At 45.5% G+C, this 25,676-nt stretch overlaps 1 protein-coding gene across 2 annotated transcripts in view; it reads right to left on the bottom strand.

The window, feature by feature from the left end:
- LOC144792068 (uncharacterized) overlaps window positions 1-25,676 on the bottom strand; it is a 211,900-nt gene that overhangs the window by 157,891 nt on the left and 28,333 nt on the right. For both annotated transcript variants that reach the window (XM_078666915.1, XM_078666916.1), the window contains exons 3-4: window positions 22,665-22,703; window positions 7,184-7,228 (exon numbers count right to left, since the gene is read on the bottom strand). In XM_078666915.1, coding sequence (XP_078523041.1) covers window positions 7,184-7,228; window positions 22,665-22,703 — 84 coding nt within the window. The remainder of the gene's footprint in view (window positions 1-7,183; window positions 7,229-22,664; window positions 22,704-25,676) is intronic.

Here is a 25,676-nt window from a genome sequence, read left to right as displayed (position 1 = left end):
CATCTGGCCTATTGCTATACAGTAGTACTCCCTCAATAAATGCGCAGGATATGTCCGCACTGTTAAATGTTTCTGTGTCTCCTGAATTCCATCTGTCAGGAATCTGTCCTCCAGTTGCTAATAGCGAAAAACCAATATCGGAGTCTTTGATTGCCCTTGAAAATTTGCTTTCATCTATATTATGTCTCTTGGGTAAATGTGTGGGCAGCTCGGACTGTATCTTAGAGTCAGTCACAAAAAGTTTGAATGCAATGTTGCACAAGGCCCCCGAAACCAGGAGTGCTCCCGGGAACGGGACTGATACTAACCAAACAATGGGGAACTTAAATGTACCTTTGGAGAAGCCTGATAAAAAGCCGTTAGCTATGGTTCTAGAAAACTCTCTTACGGCTACGTCTGTTTCAGCGGCAAAGAATTGTGTAAAAAACTCTGATATTGAAATAGAGGAAGAAATTCAGTCTGATGTACCAAGTGCTGCAGTACAGGAATTATTCCCGATTTTTAAAACTGGGAAATTGGAACTACAAGAAGAGGACGACCAAGAAATTACCAAAAAAAGCCGAAAACACAGAAATGACAAAGGAAAAAAAAGGAAACCTCTGCGTAAATATAGGAAGAAAAGACAAAGGCGGATACTCTTTCAAGACTCTATTGTATCTATTAACAATGAGGAGAATGCCACTAATTCTAACCCGGGGTCCATTAAAAGGGCAAGTGAATCTTGTCATGAACATTTAGGTATGGAGACTAACGATAATTTTCTTCCTTTGCCTCCAGAAGACTTGTCCCAGAAGGGTGGTCATGGCCTGATTACCCCGCAGGTGGTTGAGACAGGAAGCAATACCCCGGCTGTACTGGGGGTCCTTAACCCTTTTGCTCCCTCCTTTGCCCCCTCGGTCGGTGCTGATATAGGCCCGTACCACGGTCCTCAGGTAAAAAAATCATTGAATTTTGTGGACACTTTTGTTTTGGACTTTGTTCCTTTATTTGATGTAAATTTGCCTCTAAATAGATCTTGGTTGCTTAAATGCCTTGGTGATCAGGAATCCCTTCACCTTATTCAATCAAGGGATATTGAGTTAGTGTCTCTGTTAGGTGAAGATAGTGTAACCAGTATTAGAGTCAAATTTTATTCTAAACTCATTGTAAATTTGATACTACAGCAAATGGAGAGTTTTCAATGTAGAGGTATCGATGTCCTGCCTATTTTTGGTTCGGATGTATCGATCTCTCCTCATGGGATGACCAGACAGGGCGACAAGGTGGATAGGCAATACTCTCCGTTTGAGGATCTAAAAATTTGGGTCTCAAAGGGGAAACGGTCAGTCTCTAAAGTACTGCCTCTTCCGCCAATCCAGAACTCCGCCCCAGTAGACGAGAATCATCGGTGGAATCGGCTGCATGGTGTTCTTGCAACCAAGAGCGCCGATAATTCCAAATTATTCCATCACCTTTAACAATCAACTAAAATTAATTTCTTGGAACGCAGCCGGGACACACAGTAGCCCAGAGAAACTTGACTTCTTATTCTCGTTAGGAGCAAGTGTGATCTGTATCCAAGAAACATGGTGCACTGGTAGTATTTATGGAGGGAAGGAATATTTCGTGTTGGAGGCTCCTGCCGCCCCTTCTAGGAAAGGTCATGCTAAAGGGGGAATAGCTTGTATGTTAACTAATAAACTGAGCTGGAGATTCTCGCACTACATTGATCCCAGTAATCTTTTTCAAGCTATAAGTATATCGAATCTCCCTAATTTTCCTAATAAATCCGGCATTGTAATTATTAATGTGTATGTCCCACCTGAAGAGTGTTTTAACATTTTATTGAAGCATGTATTTCAATATATTGGACAGATTAAGAATGTTCCCTCTCCTCCTGATGTCATTCTAGTTGGAGATCTGAACTGTAAAATTTCGAATGTCAGTTTAAATTTATTTAGAAATATACCCAAAGAAGAGGCTTACTTTATTCCACAATCGATTTTTCCCGACAAAATTATAACTAATAAAAGAGGAAAGATTCTCTTGGAGGAACTGTCGATGGTTGAGGGACTTATCTTAAATGGGAGATTTCCTTCTGATACGCCAGCAAATTTCACGCATAAGTCTCCCTTCAGCTCCTCTATCCTGGACTATGTGATTTCTGACTTTGACATTTTTCCTCATGTACAGGACCTAATGATAGTCCCCACTTCTCTGAGTGATCATTGCATAATTACCATGATGCTCTCTCTTAAACCTCCTCCCACCGAGTCTTGGTCGCTTGGTGGTAATGAGGTCACCTTCCAGGGAACTTCGGGTAGGTGTCGTTGGAATAGTACTTTAATAAGAGGTGTACATGATATTTTATGCAAAACTATACCAGTATTAAATAGCTGGTGTGGTGTTGAAATCGCTAATTTTGAAAAATTGGTGAGAAAGATCACTTTTGATGTAAAAAAGGTTAGTGGTGTTAGAAAAAAACCTTATGTCCCTAGTGCATTGCGCACCCTGAACAAGGAAATAAATAAACTTGTGCGAATGCAATATATAGGAAGATCTGGGGAACTTGCTAAAGAAATCTCGAGGTTAAAAAGAAGGAGAATCAGATTAAGAAGGAGTTTAAAAAAGGAGAAGGAAGACTCACTGTGGATAAATTTACGGGAGGCTGTTGTTCATGGAAAAACTAGAGAATTCTGGTCCATAGTTGGGAGGGGCTGCGGTACTAGAAGTAGTCCTCTTCCGATACCCATTTCGGAAGAGGTATGGTCCGCTTATATTAGAAAGCTGTATGAAGGGAATGATGACACGGGTTCAGACAGTGTTCCTGAACTCCTTTCTGAGGATCTGATTATTTACCCATCTGTGAAAACAATAGAAATGGCTATAAAGAACATGCGTTTGTCGGGGGCAATGGGACCTGACGAACTCCCCATGACAGTCTTAAAGCAGGATTCTTTACTCTGGAGTAGGATTCTTCACCCAGTGTTTAAATCCTGCTTTGTTACTAAAACTGTTCCAGCCTCATGGAAGGGAAGTATATTGATCCCTATTTTCAAGAAAGGATCTAGGGAGTGTCCCATGAATTACCGTCTGATTGCTCTCCTCGACTCAGTCGGAAAGGTTTTCGCTAAATGTATCCTGGGCTTGCTTGAGGACTGGGTAGTGGAGAATAATATTCTCCCATGTGAACAGACTGGTTTCCGTAAGGAACACGGTACATTGGACAATCTCACTACTCTGCATGTGATTACAGATAAATATGTACGTGTAAGAAGAGGAGTGGTGTTCGCGGCGTTCGTTGATTTCTCCACAGTGTTCGATAAATTCGATCGTCGAACGCTGTGGAGAAAATTAGCTGCTCTTGGCTTACCAGTGTATCTCTTGGAGCTATTACGTGCACTCCACTCAGAGACGTGGTGCAGTGTGCTTCAGGGGGGTGAGAGGGGACTTTCTCCTAAGATCCCCTCCAAGAATGGCCTTAAACAAGGCTGTCTTTTGGCACCTCTATTGTTCTCACTCTACACTGCTGACCTTCCTGCCTACTTAGCAGCATGTGTGGGTATAGCTCCGGTGGTAGGTGGGACCCCGATTTCTTGTCTCATGTATGCTGACGATATTCTCGTATTAGATCTAACCCCTAAAGGTCTTGCTAATCGGCTGAAAGCTTTGCACGTTTTTGCTGATACCCACTGCATGAAAATTAATATATCTAAAAGCAAAGTTATGTGTATCGCTGGAAAAAAGAAATGCCGTTCTGTAAATTTTGGATGGTTTATAGGGAGCCAAAAACTAGAGGTTGTTAAAACCTACACCTTTTTGGGAAAAATTATTGCGGCTAACTTGAGTGAGAGGCCCCATATTGAGCACTGTTCACGTAAAGCATTTGCCCACGGCAGAGCCTTAAACTCCCTTTATTCTGCTACTGGAAAGAGACACTTTGCTTGTCTTCTTGAAGTGTTTAGGGCCAAGATTCCTCCTACGATACTGTATGGTATAGAACTGTTAGAGTTGAAGAACTGGGAGTTCTGTAATAAAATTGAGGGGAAAATCCTAAGATCTCTATCCAGCTTTAATACTTCCTGCTCTTTGGCAGCCTGTAGGTTGGATTTCGGCCTCAGAAGCAGCTGGGTTCAGGGACTATGTGCCTTGGTAAGATGGGTGGCCTGCTTGGCTAGAGCTGAATCAGGGTCAATGAGGGCCCTTCTTAAAAAGGAACTGTTGGGCAATTTCAACGAGTTTTCACAGATGGTAAGGAACTTCAGAAAAGTTGTGTCACTCTTAAAGCTAGATGAAAGTATGTTATTTCTGTATTCATCATCACAGCTAAAACTGGTCCTAAAACAGGCATCGTGGGAACTATGTCACCAAATGGATAGGAATTTAATACAAGGGAAAGGGGGTAGTAATCTTCTCCTCAATTCCTACATCATGAAGTTGCCCCAACCCTATGTAAGTTGGAATTTACCGCATGGTATTCGTAGATTATGGTTTCTGCTACGCTATGATGTACTGCCCTTAAATTCGCTACTCTCCAAATGGTACGGAACCTCCCCCATTTGCAATCTCTGTAGTTTGAGTACTCAGAACTGTATTCATGTTATGTTAATCTGCCCTGCACTCCGACCATTGCGCTTTAAATGGTTAAAATCGATATGTCTCCAATTGGGTATATTTGATGTTAATGTTTTTTTGCGAGCTTTATACTGTCCCCCAAATGAAATGTTTTGCTTCTATATTTTTAATTTTTTTAAAGGTTTTTTAGCTCTTTATTAAGGTAACCTGGAGAGATTTGACTTTGTGCCCTAGTGCCATCGATTCTATGGATGAAATTTACTTTGTATATGTGATGTAGTTTCTTTTCTTTGTCTGTATTTGTCATGAATTTTATGTGGCCCTTAACCAGAGCCAAACATAATAAAATAAATTGAATTGAATTGAAATTGAATTGCCAGTTTCATCGCCAGAATAAGGTGCAACGCAAGTTGCTAAACCGAGGAAGAAACTGATATTGAAAAACAAAAATACCGAAAATGATGAAATGAAACACTAAGTTAGAAAATAAATGATTCTTGTTTTCTCAAGGTTTAGACAGAGGCATCTGGAGGCCAGCCAGATTTCCACGGCGGAGAGAGGCAGGAAGGGCCTGGACGCCAGATGATACCACAGACTGTCACCACCTTTGGCATAAGCCCAGAAACTTTGGAGTTACACTTGTTCAGAAACTTGGTGAAATTTGAATTTGACATAATAAACTGCACCTGGTGACTCGGACAAGTGGGTGTCTTAACATTGGTCGAGTTTCAAACACGTAAAGGAGAGTGAACTTATCTCAAGTTCATTGCCTCTATCCAGAGTCAGCATTTCCAATTATTCAAAAAAGACTGTTTCGTTAAAATGGTTTGGGGAATTAAGTTTTCTACAGTGAGAAGTAAGAACATTCTTTGCTTGACTATCGTTCCCTGGGAGAATTTGGAGGAAGTGCTAGCCAAAAAGAAAACCACAAACTGTATGCTTGCTTAAATATTTGTTACAGTTATGCTTCTTGAATAAAAAAATGCTAAATTTGCTTTGCTGACATAGAGAAAAGGCAGTTTAGAATACGACAAATTCTACGTTGGTTAAAATACCTTTCAGGGCGCCTCCACCCCCAACTAACCCCTCATTTACATTTACCATTGCCTTTTCGAAACGAATTTGAGGTACAAGCGCTTTAGACTATTGTGTAGTGGTAAAGAATTCTCGTTAGCAAGCTATAGCAATATTTATATGTACGGGTATATATTTATTGTACAAATTGCAGAGGTATACAACCTAATACTTCATAGGGAACCTCTGAAATATAAAAACTATTTCACAGTTCCCTGTGAAATATCCATTTGATCATCGTATTGACAGCCCCTGCACTCTGCAGGGCTTTGCCACTCTCAGGGTTACTAGGATTGGACGGTACGTTTGACCACATATTGCAACAAGGTTGTGTACATTCGGTTTTTAACCACAAAACCTCAGGGAAGCCCTGGAGAAGGGACTAGAGGCACGGGGTGCTAGGAGTAGGCAGCCTCCAAACTACAATGTTTAACACAAAAAGAGCCGCTCCTAGTATGATGACCTAAGTGATATAGTGTTAACTTGTGAGTGCAGGCATCTCACAAAAAGTGAAAGACTGGTCTCACACACCACCTTGTGTCATGCTTCGTCATTGACCAGTCCTCGCCCTCTAAAAACTTGGTTTGATAGAGGGCGGGCATACACCTGAAGACAGGAATGCACTTCTAAAGCTAAGTGGGGGCCCTTACAAAAAAAGTGAGGTTAAAAAGGCCATTACAGATGTCATACTTATTTTAATGTAACTGGCATTTGTATGGTGTTTAAAATAAATGGTCAGTGTGTTGGGGATTCTATTGTCCATCTCGAAGTCCTTGTAGCATTTACAGACCCGTCAGCCTCCGACCTTGTGCTTTTTGATGTCACCAGAACTATCCGATAGCAAAATTGTCCCATATTGCACGCATATAAGAATATGCCATGTCCGTGAAATGGCCACATCAAGGAAGTGACCAAAGAAAACATGTTATTTGGAATAAGTATACTAATTAAACATAGATTAACCGCGGGGGTAATTCTCCCACGGTGCGGGGGGTGGGGCCCTGCACAGCACCACATCGCTTATGACGAGCCCAGCTCGTCATGAGGCACAGTGCAGCTGTGCTCATGACGAGCTGGGCTCGTCATGACTCCGCCTACACCCATAGAACGTCCGCACAGGGAGTGGCGCGGCCATTATGACGAGCCCAGCTCGTCATGAGCACAGCTCCACTGTGCCTCATGAAAAGCTGGGCTCGTCATCAGCAGGCAAGGGGTTAAGAATAAACTAAACAAATGTTGGACAGAAGGAAATAGAGTAAGGCTGTCGAATCTAAACTATAGCTCAAAACACTACTAAGATCAAATATTCCACATCTGGCAAACAAAATGAAGATGTAAACATATGAGGCAATTTATGTTTATATTGGAGATTCTCCAGAAAGAAAGGAAATTTTACATAGCAAACAGAGTAACAGAGGGACGTGTATGTCAACATCTAATTACCAAACACAAATTTGCCAACACAAGTTCACTATTTGCTTGAGATGTTTCTTGCAGGCATTTAAACAGACATTATAAGAGAGTGTAAACAATGTAAATGTAACAGCAGACTTACCAGATTCATTTTCTGAAGCTTCCGAGCTCCCTGAGCTGCTATCATCTAATAAAATAGACACTTTATTAGTCAATACTACAACAGAATGGTAGGAAAAGATATGTGTATCGATATATTGGCTCTACAATTTCAAGACTACACCACTCTGTCTCACACTGATCAAATGCAAGTTTCATTAGCTATGAATACCACACCATGTATAAATAATCATGCCAGACAACTAGAAAACTGTAACCTGTTTACATTAGTTAACCCCTCCCCTGCTGGTGACGGAACTACTCCGTCATCAGCTGCGGTCGCTCTGTGCTGATGACGGAGCGGTTCCGTCACGGCCCGCTCGGCACGCCTGCGCGCGCGGATTCCGCGCCTGCGCTGAGCGTTTCATTGAGCGGGCGGGGCCTTGACGGAACCGCTCCGTCATGAGCACAGCGCAACCGCGGCTGGTGACAGAGCGGTTCCGTCACCAGCATGCGCCCGCCGCGCGGCCGCCCCGCCCCCTTAGCACTGTGGCGGAATAGCCGCCGCAGTGAAGGGGTTAAGGAAACTTAAAAGGTGATATTTTGCACACAAGCTTGTAGTAATGTCTAGACACTCAAGTAGCAAAGTGGTGAGTGTTATAGTCATCAATAAAGCTTAATTCCAAATCTCATTCAAATGCATGATTTTAAGTGCCCTGCAGCCTTGACCTGGTAGAGGATGCACCGTCGTCATGCTCTGGCAATGGTCGGCTACAAGAATGAGAGTGGCACACAGTGCTTAATTCGTTAAAAAACAAAAGTGCCAGGACTCTCGTCAAGAGACCACTGCAGCTTGTACCGCCCATTGCCCCTGCCATTGCCAGTAACAACATAACTGCTAACCATCACACTCTTACACTTGTGACAATTCTGACTATTTTGGCCGCCAGCAGGTAATAGTAATTTGTTATATATATTGAATTCATAATTAACTGTTGTTGTGGTCAGCTCTGAATTAATAAGGCATCACCAGCCTCTAGCAGACTGTCACAAGCGCCGGTGCTGACAATTAAGTGCCAGTGCTGAGCACCGGAAAGCACAGGCTCAAATTAAGCACTGGTGGCGCATAATACATTTTACGAAGGCTCACTCAGCACTTGAGCACATCTACTGACTTACAGAAAATAGCAGAGTTTTCCAAATATTGGAGTACTGTAAATGTGTTTAATGTAAACTTTAATTAAAAAACCTGAAGAACTATATGCAGCATAAGCAAGCATTGTCAAAAGCGAATAGGTATCAGCCTTGGCTTTGCCAAAATATGTTGTCATGGAGAACAGCCACAAATATGCACATACAGAGCAATGCTTTTGGAATGGGTTTTTAAAACACAGGAAAATGAATTAAAATATTACCGCTTAGGATGCACTTGCTGTCACAATGGACACCTTCGAATGTATTTAATTTCAATAAATTCCATTAACAATGATTTCTGTGGATGCACACATATCCGCAGTGGCAATCTTTGAATAAGATTTGTTAAAAAAAACAAGGTCTATTCATAGATTTCCCTTGCACATGCCTTGCATTTGCACGCAAGGGTGGCCATCTTGGAATGGTAAGAACATCAATTTAATATTGCCACCAGACGGATGGCAAGTGCGAAAAGGGAGAGAGAGAGTGGATGGGGAAGGAGGAGAAGCAGGGACAGAGTGAGGCAGGGGAAACAGTACATCATATGCAGAGAAATGAATCAAGATCTGACATCAGCAGTGGGAGGATACATCTTCCATGCAAAATACTGTGATACTGAAATGCTCCTGAGCAGGAGAAGCACACAAATATTGAGGACACCCCACTGAAGCAGGAAAGTGACAACATTATCATATAATGAGTAAGGGGCTAACACAAAAAACAATCCAAGGTTATACAATGTATTGGAAGTAATAGGTTATAACAGACAGCTAAAGATGTGTGCAGCCGAGACCTAAAAAGAATGTTTGTCAAGCCCTGTCCCCCTTATATATCTCAACACACTTGGTCTCTGCCCTCTAAATCACATGCTGGTTTCTGTAACCTGAACCTCAACCACCCAGAGTATACACATAACAACATAGCACTGGTCAATGCACAGCATCTTTTGGTTCAGTTGCCAAAAATGCAATAAATGTCTTTACAGGAAATCATGTTCTGCTTCTTACTGACAGTTGGATCATACAATGTCAAATACCTAAAACAACATCAATGTACCCCTGGTGCACTACTGGTTACTTTAGTAATCCAGAGGACTTGCACTACAAAAGGAGGTGTGGTGTGCAAAACAACAACATAGACGATGCAAAACATCTTCAGGGATAAATAACATGATATCCCGACAGGGGAATTTCGAGAAATAAAACGCCTGTGTTAAAATATTAAATATATAGACATTCGTAATCAGGGCCTCATGCCGGAGGCCATAATTATCGTACCAACTTAAATCCGCCCCCAAGGTGTTCAAAATTCAATGGGAGCGGTAAGTATTGGCAACATTTACATTTTGGGGAATAACTGGGAGAATTTGGTGCTTATTGCATCAAATTCTGAGTGGCCTGTTAAATACAGGACTCTTTCCTGGGTTAAATTCCAGCAAGTTGACCTAGCGAATTTTAACTGCAAACTTTATCACACCCGGTAATTACCAGGTGCACTACACCTCCCTACCACATAATTACAATCGCTTAGCAAATAGTTGTGCAGGGTTTCCCATTCAATGTGACACTTTTAATCAAGGCCTTAGCAATAAAACACCAACCAGAAAAAAACAGGGAAACCCTTCTAATGGGAATTTCTTGTCAAGGCCCTACAAGAGAAGTTTATTAAAGGGTTCGATGAGCATAGACAGAAGTAAAAAAATTCATGTAAAGCCTCCTCTCAATAACATCATGGTTTCACCCACCCAATTTCCTTTTGTGACATACAGATGCTTGGTTGGAGCTTTAGGGTTAAAATAGTCCTACTTGAACACCATCATGTCCTAGCTGGGAAGAAATAAATCTCCTTTCACTGCTGTGAGGATTACACTCTGCTCATGCCAGGGACCTTGGCTTCAGGTCACCCAACAGAGCGTTGTGGGTTCAGCTTTCCGAATGGAAATTCAAGCAAAAATCCCAAAATTGGATGAGTGCCCTAGCCCTTAAATTGCCTACAGATGTGCTCTCGCGGTCAAGGGAGGCAGTGGAAACCTCTCCCCTTTGTTATGTTCCTTCTAAAAAGTCCATGCACACAATTATTCATCACACTATACACATGGGGACCAATTCGCAGCGATATTGCTCTGCGAATATGTGAACTCCTCTTCTAGTACCAGTGGCGTAGGAAGGTGGGTGCGGTGGGTGCTGGCCGCCGCGGAGGTCATCACTGAGGGGGTGAAAAAATTGCAAAAATATGTGCTTTAGACACATGTATTTGCCATTTTGTCAAGCATGGGGTGACAAGTGTCATCACTGAGGGGGGTGACAAAATGGCAAAAATATGTGAATTAGACACGTTTTTGCCATTTTGTGAAGCCAGGGGTGACAAGTGTCATCACGGGGGGGGGGACAAAATGGCAAAAATATGTGTTTTAGACACGTTTTTGCCATTTTGTGAAGCCAGGGGTGACAAGTGTCATCACGGGAGGGGGGGGGGACAAAATGGCAAAAATATGTGTTTTAGACACATATTGTTGCCATGTTGTCAAGCCGCGGGATGACAAGAAATTTTCCGCACCGTGTACCACCTGTCCTTGCTACACCACTGTCTGGTACTCCTGGCTTACTTCTGGAATTCAGGATAAGCCAAGAGTACTAAAAGAGTCAGTTACTGCAAAATCTTTATGAATCACATACCTGGTGTTTAACAAGTCAAAACTAAAATTGGAAGCAACGGTTTATCACATATGCTAACTAATAAAAGAAATATTGACAGGGTAATTCTTAGCCCAGCTAATACCGGTATGTGTTAATTGGCTTCAATCTTTCTGGATAAAGTTCGCCTTTCATTTCGTTTTTCTTAATATTCAAATAAGTCGAACAGAAACCTGGTATTTTCTCATATTAGTATTTACTGCAGAGGTTAAAGACTTCAGCTGCGGTCATATTCTGGTTTTCACAAAGGTGAAACTATTACAGCCAAATTTAGGATTTTTTCCCAGTTTTCTCAGGGTGGCTTTCTACAGCTTCCACCAACAAAGCTAGACCCAGGCTGGGTCCAGTTCACGTGCATCAGTAGACCCACACTCATGCAGACATCAGATATGAACTGTATGGCTAATGCTGGTCAGCAGCGTCCCAAACTCTGCACAATCTTAATTATAACAAAAGCCCCACAGAGAATATCCCTTCCTTTTATTTGCATGCGTGCACTTTTAATTAACAAATGTTCATCGTAAGTATTTATGTGCTGTCCAACAAATTATCTATTCGTAAGTCATTTCATATTGATAATCATATGGAAAGCTTTATTTCCATGCTTATTTTTAAGTAATCACCAGTGATACTTCACTAAACAGATTTTCACTTTGTTTCAAATAGGTCATTTAACAAAGTGACATAAATTCCCAGGCCGTGTCCTGGACTACACTAATAATAATGGGGCACATCCATCAAGCTAATTACCGTCGCAAATGGGCCGATTCGCAGAATCGGCCCTTTTGCGACCGGTAAATTAGCCATTTTGGATGCATCAAGCCCCAAGCCATTTGCAAAATAGGTAATCGCAAAATTTGTGATTACCCATTTTGCAAATGCAGTTAGGGAATCGCAATTTGCGATTCCCTAAATGCAATGCAAGAAGCAATCTCCGGTTGTGAATTTGCATTAAGGAATTGCAAATTACCATCAACTTTCAGTCGCATTTTTCCAAGTGCCATGTTTGGCACACATGTCCTTGGGACATGTGTGTGCGCCACATGGGCACACATGCCAATTTTGGGGGTGCATCAGGGTGGCCTTTTGGCCCCCTAGCACCCTTGAAATTGCATACGCAATGTGTGATTGCCTATTTGGTAATCGCAAATTGCAAATGGTTTTCCATTCATTCCTATGAGCCTCTAGGCCCATAGGAATGAATGGGAAAGCATTCCCTATTAGAGAATTGCAATTTGCGATTCGCTTATAGGAAATGTGTAGGGATCGCTATGTTTTTAGCGAAACCTACATGCATGGGCAATTATGATTCCTTAATAATTGCTATTAAGGAATCGCAAAGGCTTACCTTGATGCAATAATCCATATTTGTAAAGCGCAAACATATCACCCCTTAAGGTTTCAAGGGGCTGAAGGCCATCGGAAGGATTCAGTGAGCTATGCTGAGATGAGCTGCTACTGGCACCAGGGATCGAACGGTGAGCCCCACGCTCCAGAGTCAGCCCCTTTGGCCACTGCGCCACACCTCTCTTTTTTAAGGAGCCTGGACCTACCTTTGAATTCGAACATTGGAATGTTGAGCGCCACATTGAAGACTACAGAGGGCAACATTTCAATGGGGTTCAGAGGCCTTTGTTTTTACTAGGGGCAACCCAAGAAATCTTTCAGAAGGAGTATTTCTTCGCTAGCATTGAAACGTTAATAAAAAAAAAGACTTCAAACTGTTGACATTTTTTCATCTAAAGTACTATTACATTTCAAGCTTTAGATTGCACGTCCTCGGGGCATATGAATGTAATGCAGCTAAAGCAGAAACGTGCAGTAATGACAAGTGAGGTAAGACATGTTATGACTTATTCAATAACAGCCCCATGCGGTCTATAGCATCCTAAATCAAGCCGCAAGGCTGTGTATGTTAAAGTACAAGAGAGCGTCAATGGATTTCAAAAACATTATCATCTTAGTTCAAAGGCTAACACGATTTATTTTTTTATACACTTTGCTTCATTGATTTTCACACACGAAACAACCAAACAGGGAGTGCAAAGTAACAAGTACAAAACCTGGAAAGCCCCCAAAACTACATCACGTGATGTCTCAGTAATGAACAGTATCGTACACAGCAAAAATAAGCACCAAAAGAATATAGCATGGGGAACATTATGTTAGCAGATCCAAGTCATCGAGCCGGGTTCATAGCAGAGAAACCATCAATGTCACCCTTGGCTGTCATATCAGCTGTACAACAACACATATTACGCAGAAATCCTACCCCACCGTCTGAAGTATCGTTCAAGCTGTATTTCCCCTCATCATTGTATTTGACTAGCAGGGGCCCCCACTGCATGATTCTGTCCGCAGCCCCTTCATCAGTGCGGCAAAGGTGCATGCAGTTCTTCTCCCATCTTGCCGCCCAAACCTGGAACACCCTCCCAATCATCCTACGGCAGACCCAGGACCTACTAACCTTCAGGAGGCTATTAAAGACCTGGCTATTCGAGCAGTAGCAGCACCCCTTCCCCCACCCTCAGCGCCTTGAGACCCTCGCGGGTGAGTAGTGCGCTTTATAAAAGCTCTGATTGATTGATTGATTCTCCGCTACCCCCCATTCTAGCAGATCCCTCAGCCATGAAGACGCCAGCGGTACTCTGGCTCCCAACCACCAGATGGCTACTTGCCCTATAGCCCGCAGAAGCAAGCCGGGTAAGTCTGTGAGGAATCTTGCGCCCCCCTGGTCTTGCCACCACTCCCAAGAGGCAGACCAGTGGTGTCAGAGGGACCGCTAGACCTGTAGCCCTTACAATTCTAGGCACTACCTTCCTCCAGAACCCTTGGACCGCATTACAGGCCGAGGCCAGATGCATAAAGGTGGAACCCAGCTCCCCATATCGCATACATCTTGCCATACTAGAGGGGTCCATCCTATTACAGCTGACTAGGGGTCACATAGGTGCGGTGTAGAAACTTGAAATGTAGTATCTTAAATCAATGGTTACAAGACACCGTACGCACCAGTTTGCATGCACACGTTCAGTCCACAGCCACAATGGGCTTCTCCAGTTCCCTTTTCCAGGCCAGATGTGCCACATAAGGTACTCAGCACATATCCGGGAGAGCTTTAAAAAATAAGGTAATCAAGTGCCTTCCTTCTCCCCATTGGAGTAATCCACCAAGCACCCAAGAGGGCTGTGTGGTCGCTGGAAAGCTAGTCCACACTTTCGTTGTTGTGCGTTCCAGCTTGGCGTAATGAAAGAAGTGATCCAGTCCCACACCAAAGGCCTCCTGTGCATCCTGAAAGGTGAGGAAAACCTAGCCAGGATATATATCATATACCACCTGACAGCCTCACAACCCCCCATTGTTCAATGGCATATCCTCATCAATTGCCTGGAACGGTGCAAGATCCCAGAGTCTTAACTCCCCTATCAAAGGGAGCCCTACGAAGTACCTTCCCAACTACTGTCTCCCAAAGCATGGCCATATGCCTCATTAAGTATGGGACCGGGCATTCAGACTGACCCCTGCATCAACCGGCATGCCAAAATAACGTTCCCCCAAGCATGTCCTTGAATAACCTTTTCCCAAAGTTGTCAGGGTCCGCCAGCTGCTGTGCGCTGTAAATATGTTACATAATAAAATAATTGCATATCGGGGAAAGCTAGACCACCATCCTCCATGTCCCATTTTAAGTCCAACAGGGCTACCCTGCTGCGCCGCTCAGCCCAACAAAATCAATAAACTATCCAGTCTTCGAAGAAACTGTGGCCCAAGCAGAAACATCGAATTATGGACAAAGTATTGGTAGTGAGGGAACAAAAGCATCTTAGCCACAGCTTCCCCCCTCCATCACTGACACTGGGAGCCTGTTCTGAAAACCCTATTGAGCCCTCCAATCCTTCTATGACCGTCTCCACATTCAAACGCCGGTGTCTTGCCTCAGTATTTATTTATTTCTTTATTTAAGACATTTGTTAAGCGCAGCTGTCACCTTGCAGGCATCCTGGCGCTGATTGGTTCAGAGGAATGGACGGAAACAAGTGGAGCATGACCTTTCAAAAAGTTGCCTTGGGAAACAGCCATGTTTTAATCTTTCTCCTAAACGGAAAATGTTCAGTGATTTGCCTAATCTCGAGCGGGAGCAGATTCCAGAGTTTGGCAGCAGCCACCTCAAAGGATCTGCCCCCAGCTCTAACCTTCCTGAATCTAGGCACCTTCACCAACTTGGCCGTGGAAGACCGAAGCTGCCTAGTAGGAGAGTACCAGACAAATTTCGATTGCAGGGAAGCAGGGCCGGTTCCCTGGAGAGCCCTGAAGACCAGGCAGAGGGCCTTAAATTGTATCCTCTCCCTCACAGGTAGCCAATGCAGTTTCACAAGGGTGGACGCTCCATGTGCTCTTCTAGGAAGCCCCAGAGCCAACCTAGCAGCCGCTGATTGGACCCTTTGGAGCCTATCCAATAAAAACTCAGGGGACCCCAACAGAAGGGCATTGCAATAATCCAGCCTGCTGAGGATTGTACACCTAACCACTTGAGCACAAGCTTGAGATGGTAAAAGTGGCAAGACTTTCCTCAGAGAGCGTAAGATCGCAAAGCAACAGGCAGTCGTCTTCTTTACATGGGTCTCCAAACTGAGCCTTTGATCCAGCATAACCCCTAAATTACGGACCGAATCCACCGGCCGAACTTTGGTCCCTGTTTCAGGGGCCAAAAGTTATCTAGAAACGGACGGGAGATCTTATTCCCGGCGCTAAAGAGCACCTCCGTCTTCCCAGCATTAAACTGAAGGGAGTTGTCCTTTAGCCATCGTGACGTATCACACAGACAGTTGTGGAAGGCCTCCACAGATGTTGATTCCTCACCCTCAAAAGAGAGGATCATCTGTGTGTCGTCAGCATAATTTACGATCTGCATGTTATAGGTTTTAATAAGTGAGATCAGAGGAGGAGCTACGACACCGACCAAGATGGCCATATAGTCTCCCGGCTCCGCTGACCTCCGTCCTACGCTCGCTTAACCTGTCGAATATCCTGATCTCCTGCCCCGGATTCGTGTGGGTGAGCTAGTCGGCACCCCGATGGTGTGACCACGGAATTTTTCTGATGTTCTGGGGTGAAGTAACATCGAAACTGTTTTGAGGCCTAACCCAGACTGTAAGCCGGGGTCTCGATTGCTGGTCTACCCGGGTCCAAAGTGAATAACAACGGACTGAGGAGAGTGGTTGGGTCCGGTCCTTGAAACTTTTGAAAATTTCTCTGGACTACTTTGCAACCATCTGCTGCCTGGTGCTGTACCTGAGGTGAGGTGGCGGGTGGCGCGCGGTGCTGCGTCGCGGGGACCCCGGCCCAGAGGGCCGGCACTAGCACCGCTGGTGCCCCGGGGTGGGGTTCCCGCCGCGCGTTGCTGCGTGCTGCTGGCCCGTCCCTCACGGCTTGTTTCTGCTCCGGCGTATCCTGCCCCAGAGAAGGCGCCTCTCCGTGGGGATCGTTATGTCTGCGGACGTATGGCACTTGGCGGAACGGACCCAATGTGGCCCTTCCTTGCGGATGGTAATGGCGGAACTTGCGGCGCTTCACGCGACGGTGAGGGCCCAGGTCAATCATTTACTGTCGGCAGCAGATGGGATCATAGGACCGGGAGCAAGCCCTGACTTGATTTTTGAGACTTGGCAGCCGACCTGTCTCCTGTTGGGCGCCCTAGTGGCGCGTTTGGACCCGGTGCTGGAAGCTGTGCCTGCCCCCGAAGAAATGGAACTCATCGTGTGTGCTGAGATTGGTGACTCTCTTACGTTCTCGGAAACATCGGTCCTACAGTTGTCGGAACATTTCACTGCTTCCCTCATCCTGGATACTGTTGGCCCGCACTATACTCTGTATCGGAACGAGTCGCACCCCCTCCCTAATCGGTCTCCCAGCATGGCGGATGTAACGATGCTTGGCTTCGGAGACGGGGAGGGACATCGTTTGTGCAAGCCGTGTGCGTTGGGATCTGCTATTCCTCTCCCGTTTGCTGGCCCAAGCTCCGGCTGCTTCTGTGTGACTTTTGACTTTCCGGGGATGGGGCTTTACTTATCCGAGGGACTCGGCAACTTTGATAGACGGGGTCAAGGCTGAGATGGTGGATTGATTTGTTTACGATGGATCTATTGGTAACGGGACTGCTTCATTAACAGACGGATTCCGGGGCGGGGGGTTTGTGGTTTCCCCCGGGGCATTTTTGTATGGTGGATAATTTTATTCGTGCTGGCTTAGGGGGGCCCCCTTTGTTAGGGCGGGGGGGAGAGACCGGGAGCGCGTAGACTATCGCCCTCCTCCACTTCCCCGTTGGGTGGGGTTTCCTTTCTTTCTCCTTTTTCTCTGTTTCTTCTATATTTCGGGTTTGGTTCTCGGGCAACAGGCACGCTGCTGGGGGGGGGCGTAGTCATCTGCAGGGGTGCAGGGTGGGGGAGGGGATTTTTCGTTTTTATTTTTGTTTCTATGGCATTTTTTCTCTTCTCTTATCTTTCTTTGTCTTTTTCTTTTTCTGGGTCAGTGCAGTGGGTTTCCTTTGGTATCAATCACTGCTTTTTCATCCGTGCCTCAATTTTCGTGGTGTTCTCTGGGCCTTAGGGCAGGTGACTAGCAGGCGCGAATTGACCGTAATATTCCCTCACATCCTGAACCGCCTGTTCCAACGCCATTGATTTGACCGATTACTGTTTACTGTTGACACGTTTACTATTCTGCCTGCCGTTTTTCGCTGCTGGGAAATTGTTCGGCACCTGATCCTTCCATCCTATACTATAAAATGAAAACCTTTTACATCCTGTTTTCCTAATTGTGCTGTTCAGTGACCAAGAGTACGCTAGCATGGTGATTCTGCTCCCGAGGTGCTGCATGTGATTAAAAATTGCTCTCTGTTAATCTAACTGCTTAGCGGCCAGCCCCAGGGGTTGTAGGCCCATATTTGTATTTGGTTGCAACATCAATAAAGGTTTTCAAAAAAAAAAAAAAAAAATAAGTGAGATCAAAGGTCTGAGATACAGATTAAAAAGTATGCGCAAACTGAATGACAACATAACAAAATCCATCACCGCACCAAAGTTCACCAGAAACCCTATCAAGAGAAGTACCAACCTGCTGGGGGCACAGAAATATATCAGCGCCTCATCGGAATATAGGGAGATGACATGCGTTGAGCCTCCCACTAAAATCCCACAAGGCTCCAGTTCCTTGTGCAACAATAAGGCCAGTGGCTCAATCACAAGCGTAAAGAGGAGTGGTGAGAGAGGACATCCCTGACTGGTTCCCCTATCAATCGACCGCACCTCTGAAAGCTCTCCCCCTACCCTAATGCAGATCAAGGGGTCAGTATACAGCCACCGCATCCAGCTACAAAAGATGGTCCCTAATCCCATCCTCCTTAATGCTGCCTTCAAATAAGCCCACTCCACCGTGTCAAAGGCTTTTTCTAAATCTAAGGAGACAAGAGCCAATTCGCAGTCATCATCCATAGTTTTGTGCAACACATGCGTGAGCCTATACAAATTAAATGCCATGCTGCGGGTCGGCATTAAAGTCACAATGATCCTCATGCACCAAATCCCGAATACCTCCCCAATCTGGTCGCCAGTAGTTTGCAGTGTATTTTTATATCGAAATTAAGCATAGTGAGGGGCCTATACAAAGAAGGGCCAGCAGGGTCACCCCGGGTTTCAAGGTAAGACATGTAATCCCTTCCCACATAGCAGGTAGAAGGATCCCCACGTTTAAACCTCATGGAGGTCTACTAACAACTTCTCTTTGAGTGTAGCGGAATAGGTTTAAAAAAACTCCACAGGGAAGCCATCACCACTAGGGGCCTTGGACCTATTAAGGGCATCCTGACATACCACATCCATCAAGAGTTCTGAAGGCATGCGCCAACTCTGCACCCGGAGAGCATCCCCCATCCCAACCGGAGCAGCACAGGAGCATTGTCAGAGAGGAACTACCCAAGTGAGTCACCACGACCAACGTTTCAGGGTCCAGCCCAGCCACAAACATACGGTCCAGGGGGCTACAAGTATTGTGGGTTGGATAATGGCAGGTGTATTTCCGACCCTCCGGGTGAAGCACCCGCCAGCCATAAAGGAGACCCAAGTTGCTCATGACCGCGGCAAGAGAACCTTCATCAGGGGCTTAGTACCCTGCTTCGGAAGGAGGTGGTCCTTCTCCCTATCCAGGATGCAACTGTAGTCCCCTGGCCAAATAACAGGGGAGCCCATACTATCCTCCAGAAGGTCCTGGATTTGCGCATAAAAATGCCTGTCATCCAAGTAAGGCGCATACGTATTTAGGATTGTAATGTCTTTACCATCCAGTGTACTCTAGAGTAAAAGGTATAGCCCCTCATTGTTTGCCTTACTGTAAGCATGTGGAAAGGGGACCCCGGATGCAAACCATATGGTCACTCCTCTAGCATGGGAGGAATAAGTAGCCAAGAATAATTGACCCCCCCCATTTCTACCCCAGTTTCTGAACTTCCCCACCCATTAAATTAAATTAGTTTCTTACAAACACACTATCTGCACCATGTGGCGCCTAAGGAAGGAGTGCCCCATATACCTCTTGGAGTAGCCCTTAAGGCCCTTGACATTCCTAGTTAAGACATTAGTACAGTCAGCCATTAATCACTACAACCCAAGCCCTGCGGTACCGGCTACCAATAACCCCAGCCGGATGCTGACCCCAGAATTCCAGCCGGAGAAAAGCAAAAATGTGGTATCTCATGCACACTGCAATCAAGAACATGTACCCCACATCAAAAGGAATGCCAAACATTTGCACACAGCCAATCCCCTCCACCCTGGATAAACCGTAAAAGCCTTAAGATCCCTTCCGCCAGGACCCACAGCCTAAACCCCCGTACCCCAACCAAGACCTACCACTGAACAGTGGAAGAGCATCCCGAACCCCATGCACAATGTAGCGCTGTACCAGGAACACAGCACAAACCAGCACATCTTAAAAACAGTACAACAAATAGGCATAGCCCCGCCAGTGCCCCAGGTGCTTCACCCCCACCCCTAAGAAAAAGTAAAAGAGGGGAGAGAGAATGAAAGCAGAAGAGACTAGAACATGAAACAATACATGGTCAAAAATCAGGCAGCTGAGTCGCCCAAGTCCAAAGCAGCCTCCTGAGCAGGCACCTCCACCCTGGAATCCAATACATTGTGACTGGGAGCCACCGCCATAGTACTATCACCTTGGATAATGACTCTCGTTCGTCTATCCCCCTCAAGGGCTGAAGCCTCTTCAGATGCTTGCTCCTCCCATGACCTTCAGTTTGGGCAATGAGCACCCTACCCCAGGGTCCCGACTACGTGTACCAGTTCACCAAGGTCTCGTCCTCTCCCTGGGTATCTTGTCCCAGACCTCCAACCATCATCAAACATCCTCTGTAGTATCCAAGAAGTGAGACTTGGCCCCGGACAAAACCCTCAATCGAGCAATCAAGCTGGATACAACAACATGTATCTGAGGACTAACGATCGCAGCTTAGCCTTAACCTCCAGGAAGCCCTTTCGGGATCCCTGTAGCTTGTCAGTGTAATCTGGATGAATTGAGATCCTGTGGTTCTTGAAGTGAGTGGGCACAATCCATCTCTGGGAAGCACGAGTTGAGGATTCGGGCAGGTCTGGGGGGGCTACACCAACGTCTGTTGCATCTTCTTGGTCACAAAGAATGGGGACAGTCCAGTAGGCTTCCACACATCCCAGATCCAACGTTCCACAAAACTCTCGTTAAACCCCTCTCAGCTCGTTCCTGTAACCCCAAAAACTGACATTATTTCAGCGAGACCTCGTCTCCAAGGCCTTTACTCGAACCTCTAGTGCCCATTCATCAAAGTAACCATAGCTACTTGCTTCTGAAAAGAGGCCACCCCAGACTGTAGTTCAGCAATAGATCCTTCAGCAACCCAGACATTGTAAGACACCTTTCTGAGATCCTCATTCAGAAGGTTCACCTCAAGCGCCATTGTTTCAATCTTCCCCTTAAGTGTCACCCTGTAGCTGTGTATAGCAGCAAGAAGTTCCGCTATGAATGCTCCTCAGTGGACTGCCCCGGTTCCTGATCCCCATTGAAGAAAACCGGACGTGTCAGCCGCTGCAAGGTACATGACGGTGTGGTGTACTGCTCCACAGCATTCCCCTGCAAGTGGCCCGTCTGCTTATTCCTGCCCATGTAGAAAGCCAAAAAGATCCAATAACCCTACTGCCACAGCTGAAGGCAGCCGGCGCCACTGCCCCTGGAGCTCCGGGAATCCCCGTTCCCTGCGCTGTCTCCACACCAGCATCCAGGCCGACCCCAACCCACCCCTATATCCCACAAGGGCCAAAGCTCCTTCTTTGGGCAACAAATGAGCACAAGTGTCCCTCAATTGTACCTTAATCAGCAGCCACTAGATGGGCGGGTGGCAACCACACCAGACTGCACAGTATGAGGCCTCCCACAAAAGCGCCCAACAAGGTTCCTGCAATGTCCAGAAGAAAGCGAGGCCAGTTCTGCGAAAGGAATCATACAATCCATGTATTGAGGCCGCCATGCACACAGATGCGGGGGCCCACATTTCCAGGCACGAGAGTCACAAGGCCCCACAACACAGGCTCCCACTGGGACCGCTGCACTAGTCAAAAGGCCCAAGACCTCTTCAAAAGAGGCCTCCACAGGTCGTGAATGTCTCCCCCACATAGCCAGCTCTCAGTACTGCAAGGAGAGCCCAGAAGGACCTCACACAGGTGCCTCACCCCACCAGGCAGTCCAGAGGCCCAGGATTCACTTCACTCACCAAGGCGCTTCCCGCTCAGTAACAGGGCAGAAGGAATGCCGACCAACTGGCCCTGCTTCTCAGTCGTGGGCTGATATCAAGGACGGAACTGCAGAGCCCACCCAGGGGAGATCACGGCTCCGTAAGCGGGACTCAATTCAAGCGCCAGTCAAGTGCAGCCACAGCATTCAGGCCAGGGAGAGACCGCTATACTCCCCGACACCCAGGGAGCTGTCCACATGCCACTCGATTGATCAAGAGAGCCGGATCGCAGCTCAAAAGGCTGCCTCCTGTAACCGCCACATGAAGCTGGCAGAAAGGCAGTTGGGACACCCAGGGTCCACTGCCAGGCCCTGATCACGGTGTTCATTCCTGCTGCAGGCGGCAACAGTCAGAACAGTGTAGGTGGCCGCCCCCACATCAATCACCACCTGTTTTGCATCCCCTGGGCTCCGGGACATTGTAAGGTAAGCTTTGTAGCCTACCCAAATGTTAGTAACGCCAGGGGCAGCAGGATTTCGCATGATTAGAATCTCTTAGAATTGCGTCCTTTTGGCCATTTTGTATGGCCATGCCCCCGCAAACACATGATTAGTCATAGGGCCACACTGCCTGTCTTAGCTGCATGATCTCTAAGATAAGATGTGATGTGGATGAGGGGTTGAGATGAGGATCCCAATAAGATAAGAGTCATCTTTACCAGCTAACTAATTCCACATTCTAGTTCCTATTTCTCATTTTAGAACACTTCATAAAAAAGCTTCTTGTGACAATGCTTTTCATATATTGTGACAATGCTATATAACACAATTACAGAAAGAACAAAAAACATTAATGAATATATATTTTACCTGAATCTTTAGTGTCTTCATCTTCTGAACTGTCACCTTCTGCAATGAAAATAAGTATTCAAAATTAGCTTACTTAATTAAACAATGCAAAGAAAAACTTGTATGTAGACTCTTTCAGTAGAAACGGCAGAACCGAACATGATGTTTTTACACTCAAATAGAAATAGAATTCAACGTAAAATGCAAAGCAGGTTTTTTCAAAATATAAATGCTTAGCAGATTTGTTTCAAAGCAGAACACCAGTGTATTCATTTACCACTGTTACATGTATTGATGCTATGATAATACAATGATAGAAGACGTGTGTTCCGCATCAGGCTTATGATCTGACAAAAGGGGACTGATCCTTGCTTTCTGTAATCATGGGTTGATCACTCCAGCACTGCAAAGAAATGACTTTTGAAACAATCAGCTACTATTGAAATATTCTACAAAATTTCTAAGTCCTAGGTTTTCATGGGAGGTAGGAGAAGTCCAGTCAGGCACAGCAAAGTTTTACCTCAAGAACAGCACTTTTGGGGTTAGGGCCCACTCCAGCAGAGGCCAACAACAGGGTTCATGGGAGGGGCAGTTGGAACTGGTGAGCTGAACTGGACAGATGCAGGATAAGGCCCCTTGCAGCTTGTTGTGTCAAGGTATCTTGAACAAGAGGTCAGTATTATGATTCTTGGAGTCCGCTCCTCTGTCCTGAATACATGAAGGAGCAGGTCCACTCCTTCAGGGCTCCTCTTAGGTCACAAAGAGCAGGTTTAGCCCTCTTTTGATCATTCTCAGGTCCTGAAAGTTTTCTTAATAGGGTGCCACTAGATGCCACATTTATGCTTGTCACTGACTTGTGGGTGGGGGTGACGCCTATTCCCTCCCTAGCTAATGGGGTAAAGGTTTGCAGGGGTAGCTCTACCCAGTTTTGTAGGAGTTCTTGTCTGCCCTACTGTAAAAAATCCACAGTGCCCCTAAATTCTAAACTCCAAAATGGGGAAACCTTTATCCCCTTGTGTATAGCCTGGTTGCCACAGAGAGCAGCACTCCTCAGTGGTTGCTCCAAACAAATTATGGGAGTGCCTCCCCTCCCAATGGGATTGGAGCCTGCCTGACTGGGAGAAAAAAAGAAGATGCCAGACCAGGTATCATCTAACATCTGCTTAATGTAGTAAGTAAATTAGGTTTCTGACCACGGCCCAAATCGTCACGTTTTGGTGGAGTATCCCATCCGTTAGACCCTAAATAAGGCCTTAAGTGACTTGAATTTTTTTGAAATTACCATGATAGAACGTTAATGTCTCATCAATGCCTTGTAAATAGTTTTGGCACTGCCAGTCACAGCCTGCAGTTGTCCCTCATTTGTTTTTACACACTACTGAACTACAGATGAGCTTAGCTGCTCATGATCACTTGTGTGCCTAAACTCTCACCGAGTACACAGAACGGGTATCTTGGCTACATAGTAAGGAAATCTGACTTAGGGCAGGCTATGCAAATTAATCTATTTAGTGTGGTAACAAAGTGCAAAAATGACCTTCTAAAAGGATGTAACATTGTTTAATTTTGCCTGAAGTGGTAGAAAATAATCCTGCTTGTCTTTTTCACAATTGCAGGAACGAACTACTCTCAAACTACTTCGGTAGCTCAATAATTTCTTTCTTTTGTTATAATGATCTTTTGTGATCCTTGGAGTCTAAGCAAAATTGACTAAAAATATAGAAAACAAAACAGAATCTCTTTTTCAGGGTGTCTGTTTTCGGATATGATCCAACAGTTTGTTTGTGTTAAAATGGCAAATAGGAATATGCAGGGATGTCTTCACTAAACTGTAAAATAGCCTGTATATGTCACTGTCCCAGCTCCACTCGTGTGCCCAGAGAGCGCGATTACTGAGATCTTACCAGGGTTGCCTGACCCACTGTGGGGTTTGAGGCCCCATCCCACCAATTTCCCACACCGATTATAGTCATTAAACAAACTGCTGGCGATGGGTGTCCTTTCCCTCTGCTGACCTCAACCCACAGTAGTTGCATCGACGCATGCGCTAATAGGACACTGATGTGTCTGCCTGTAGCACACATGCGCAGACGTTCACTGCATCATTCGTGGCAAGGATAAACGCAGTAGTCGAGGTGGGGGGTGCACATGGGGGGTACCTGTGGCTCCCCCCCCTGCATTTGCATACACAATGCGGCAGGCACCGCGCGGTGCCTGCCGCTTTGTGTATGCAAATGCATTACATGCATTTTTAGCATTGTGGCGGGCGGTGCTGAGAGCACCGCCCGCCACAATGTTAAAAATGCATGATGCGCCCGCCACTGTAGCGGGCGCATCCTAATACCCCCACGGGACCTCCGCCCTTATGGCGGGCGGTCCCGTATTCCGATAGGATGGCGGGCGGACTAAGTCCGCTCGTCATCCTAATGACCCCCTAAGCGGTCTCAGTAGTGAGCAGAGATTCCACCCCCAATGCGGAGACTTCCCACTTGTAACTTTACTACACGTAAGTTACCTCATGAATGAGGCACATACGTTACTAAATGCTACTACGGGCCCTTGTGAGAAAATATGAATTTTATAACTTTGGACTGCATTTCAATAATCGTTTCACGATTAATCCCACAGAGGAGTTACACAAATAATCCGGTAATGAGCTGTGGTGCTATGACAAGACGAGGTGATGCAATCTTTGTGAAGAGAAATTAAAATACTGGGATATCAGTGCTGGTGCAATAATCATCTTTATTTATACTACACAGTTGGATACTTTTCTAATCATTTTTCCTGTTTGGGGAGAAATAGGGAAGACACGTGCTGCAGACACAGTATGGTGCTGTCTGAAGGAGAAGTGATTCCTGCAAATCTGTTTCAGACCCTACGGTACCACGTGTGTTCCTGTGCTCTTCCTAAAAACAACTAACAGCTGAATCGAGGTCCCCCAATGCGAAATAAGGTTGTAGTTCAGAGGTGTGCAGAAACTGAAGCAGCAATGGGAAAAGCATCCAAGTAAGTCCTCAGTCAGCTTCGATA

The sequence above is a fragment of the Lissotriton helveticus genome, chromosome 11 (genome assembly GCF_964261635.1).
Source record: "Lissotriton helveticus chromosome 11, aLisHel1.1, whole genome shotgun sequence".
Taxonomy (NCBI): domain Eukaryota; kingdom Metazoa; phylum Chordata; class Amphibia; order Caudata; family Salamandridae; genus Lissotriton; species Lissotriton helveticus.
This window is presented reverse-complemented; position numbering and strand designations above follow the sequence as displayed.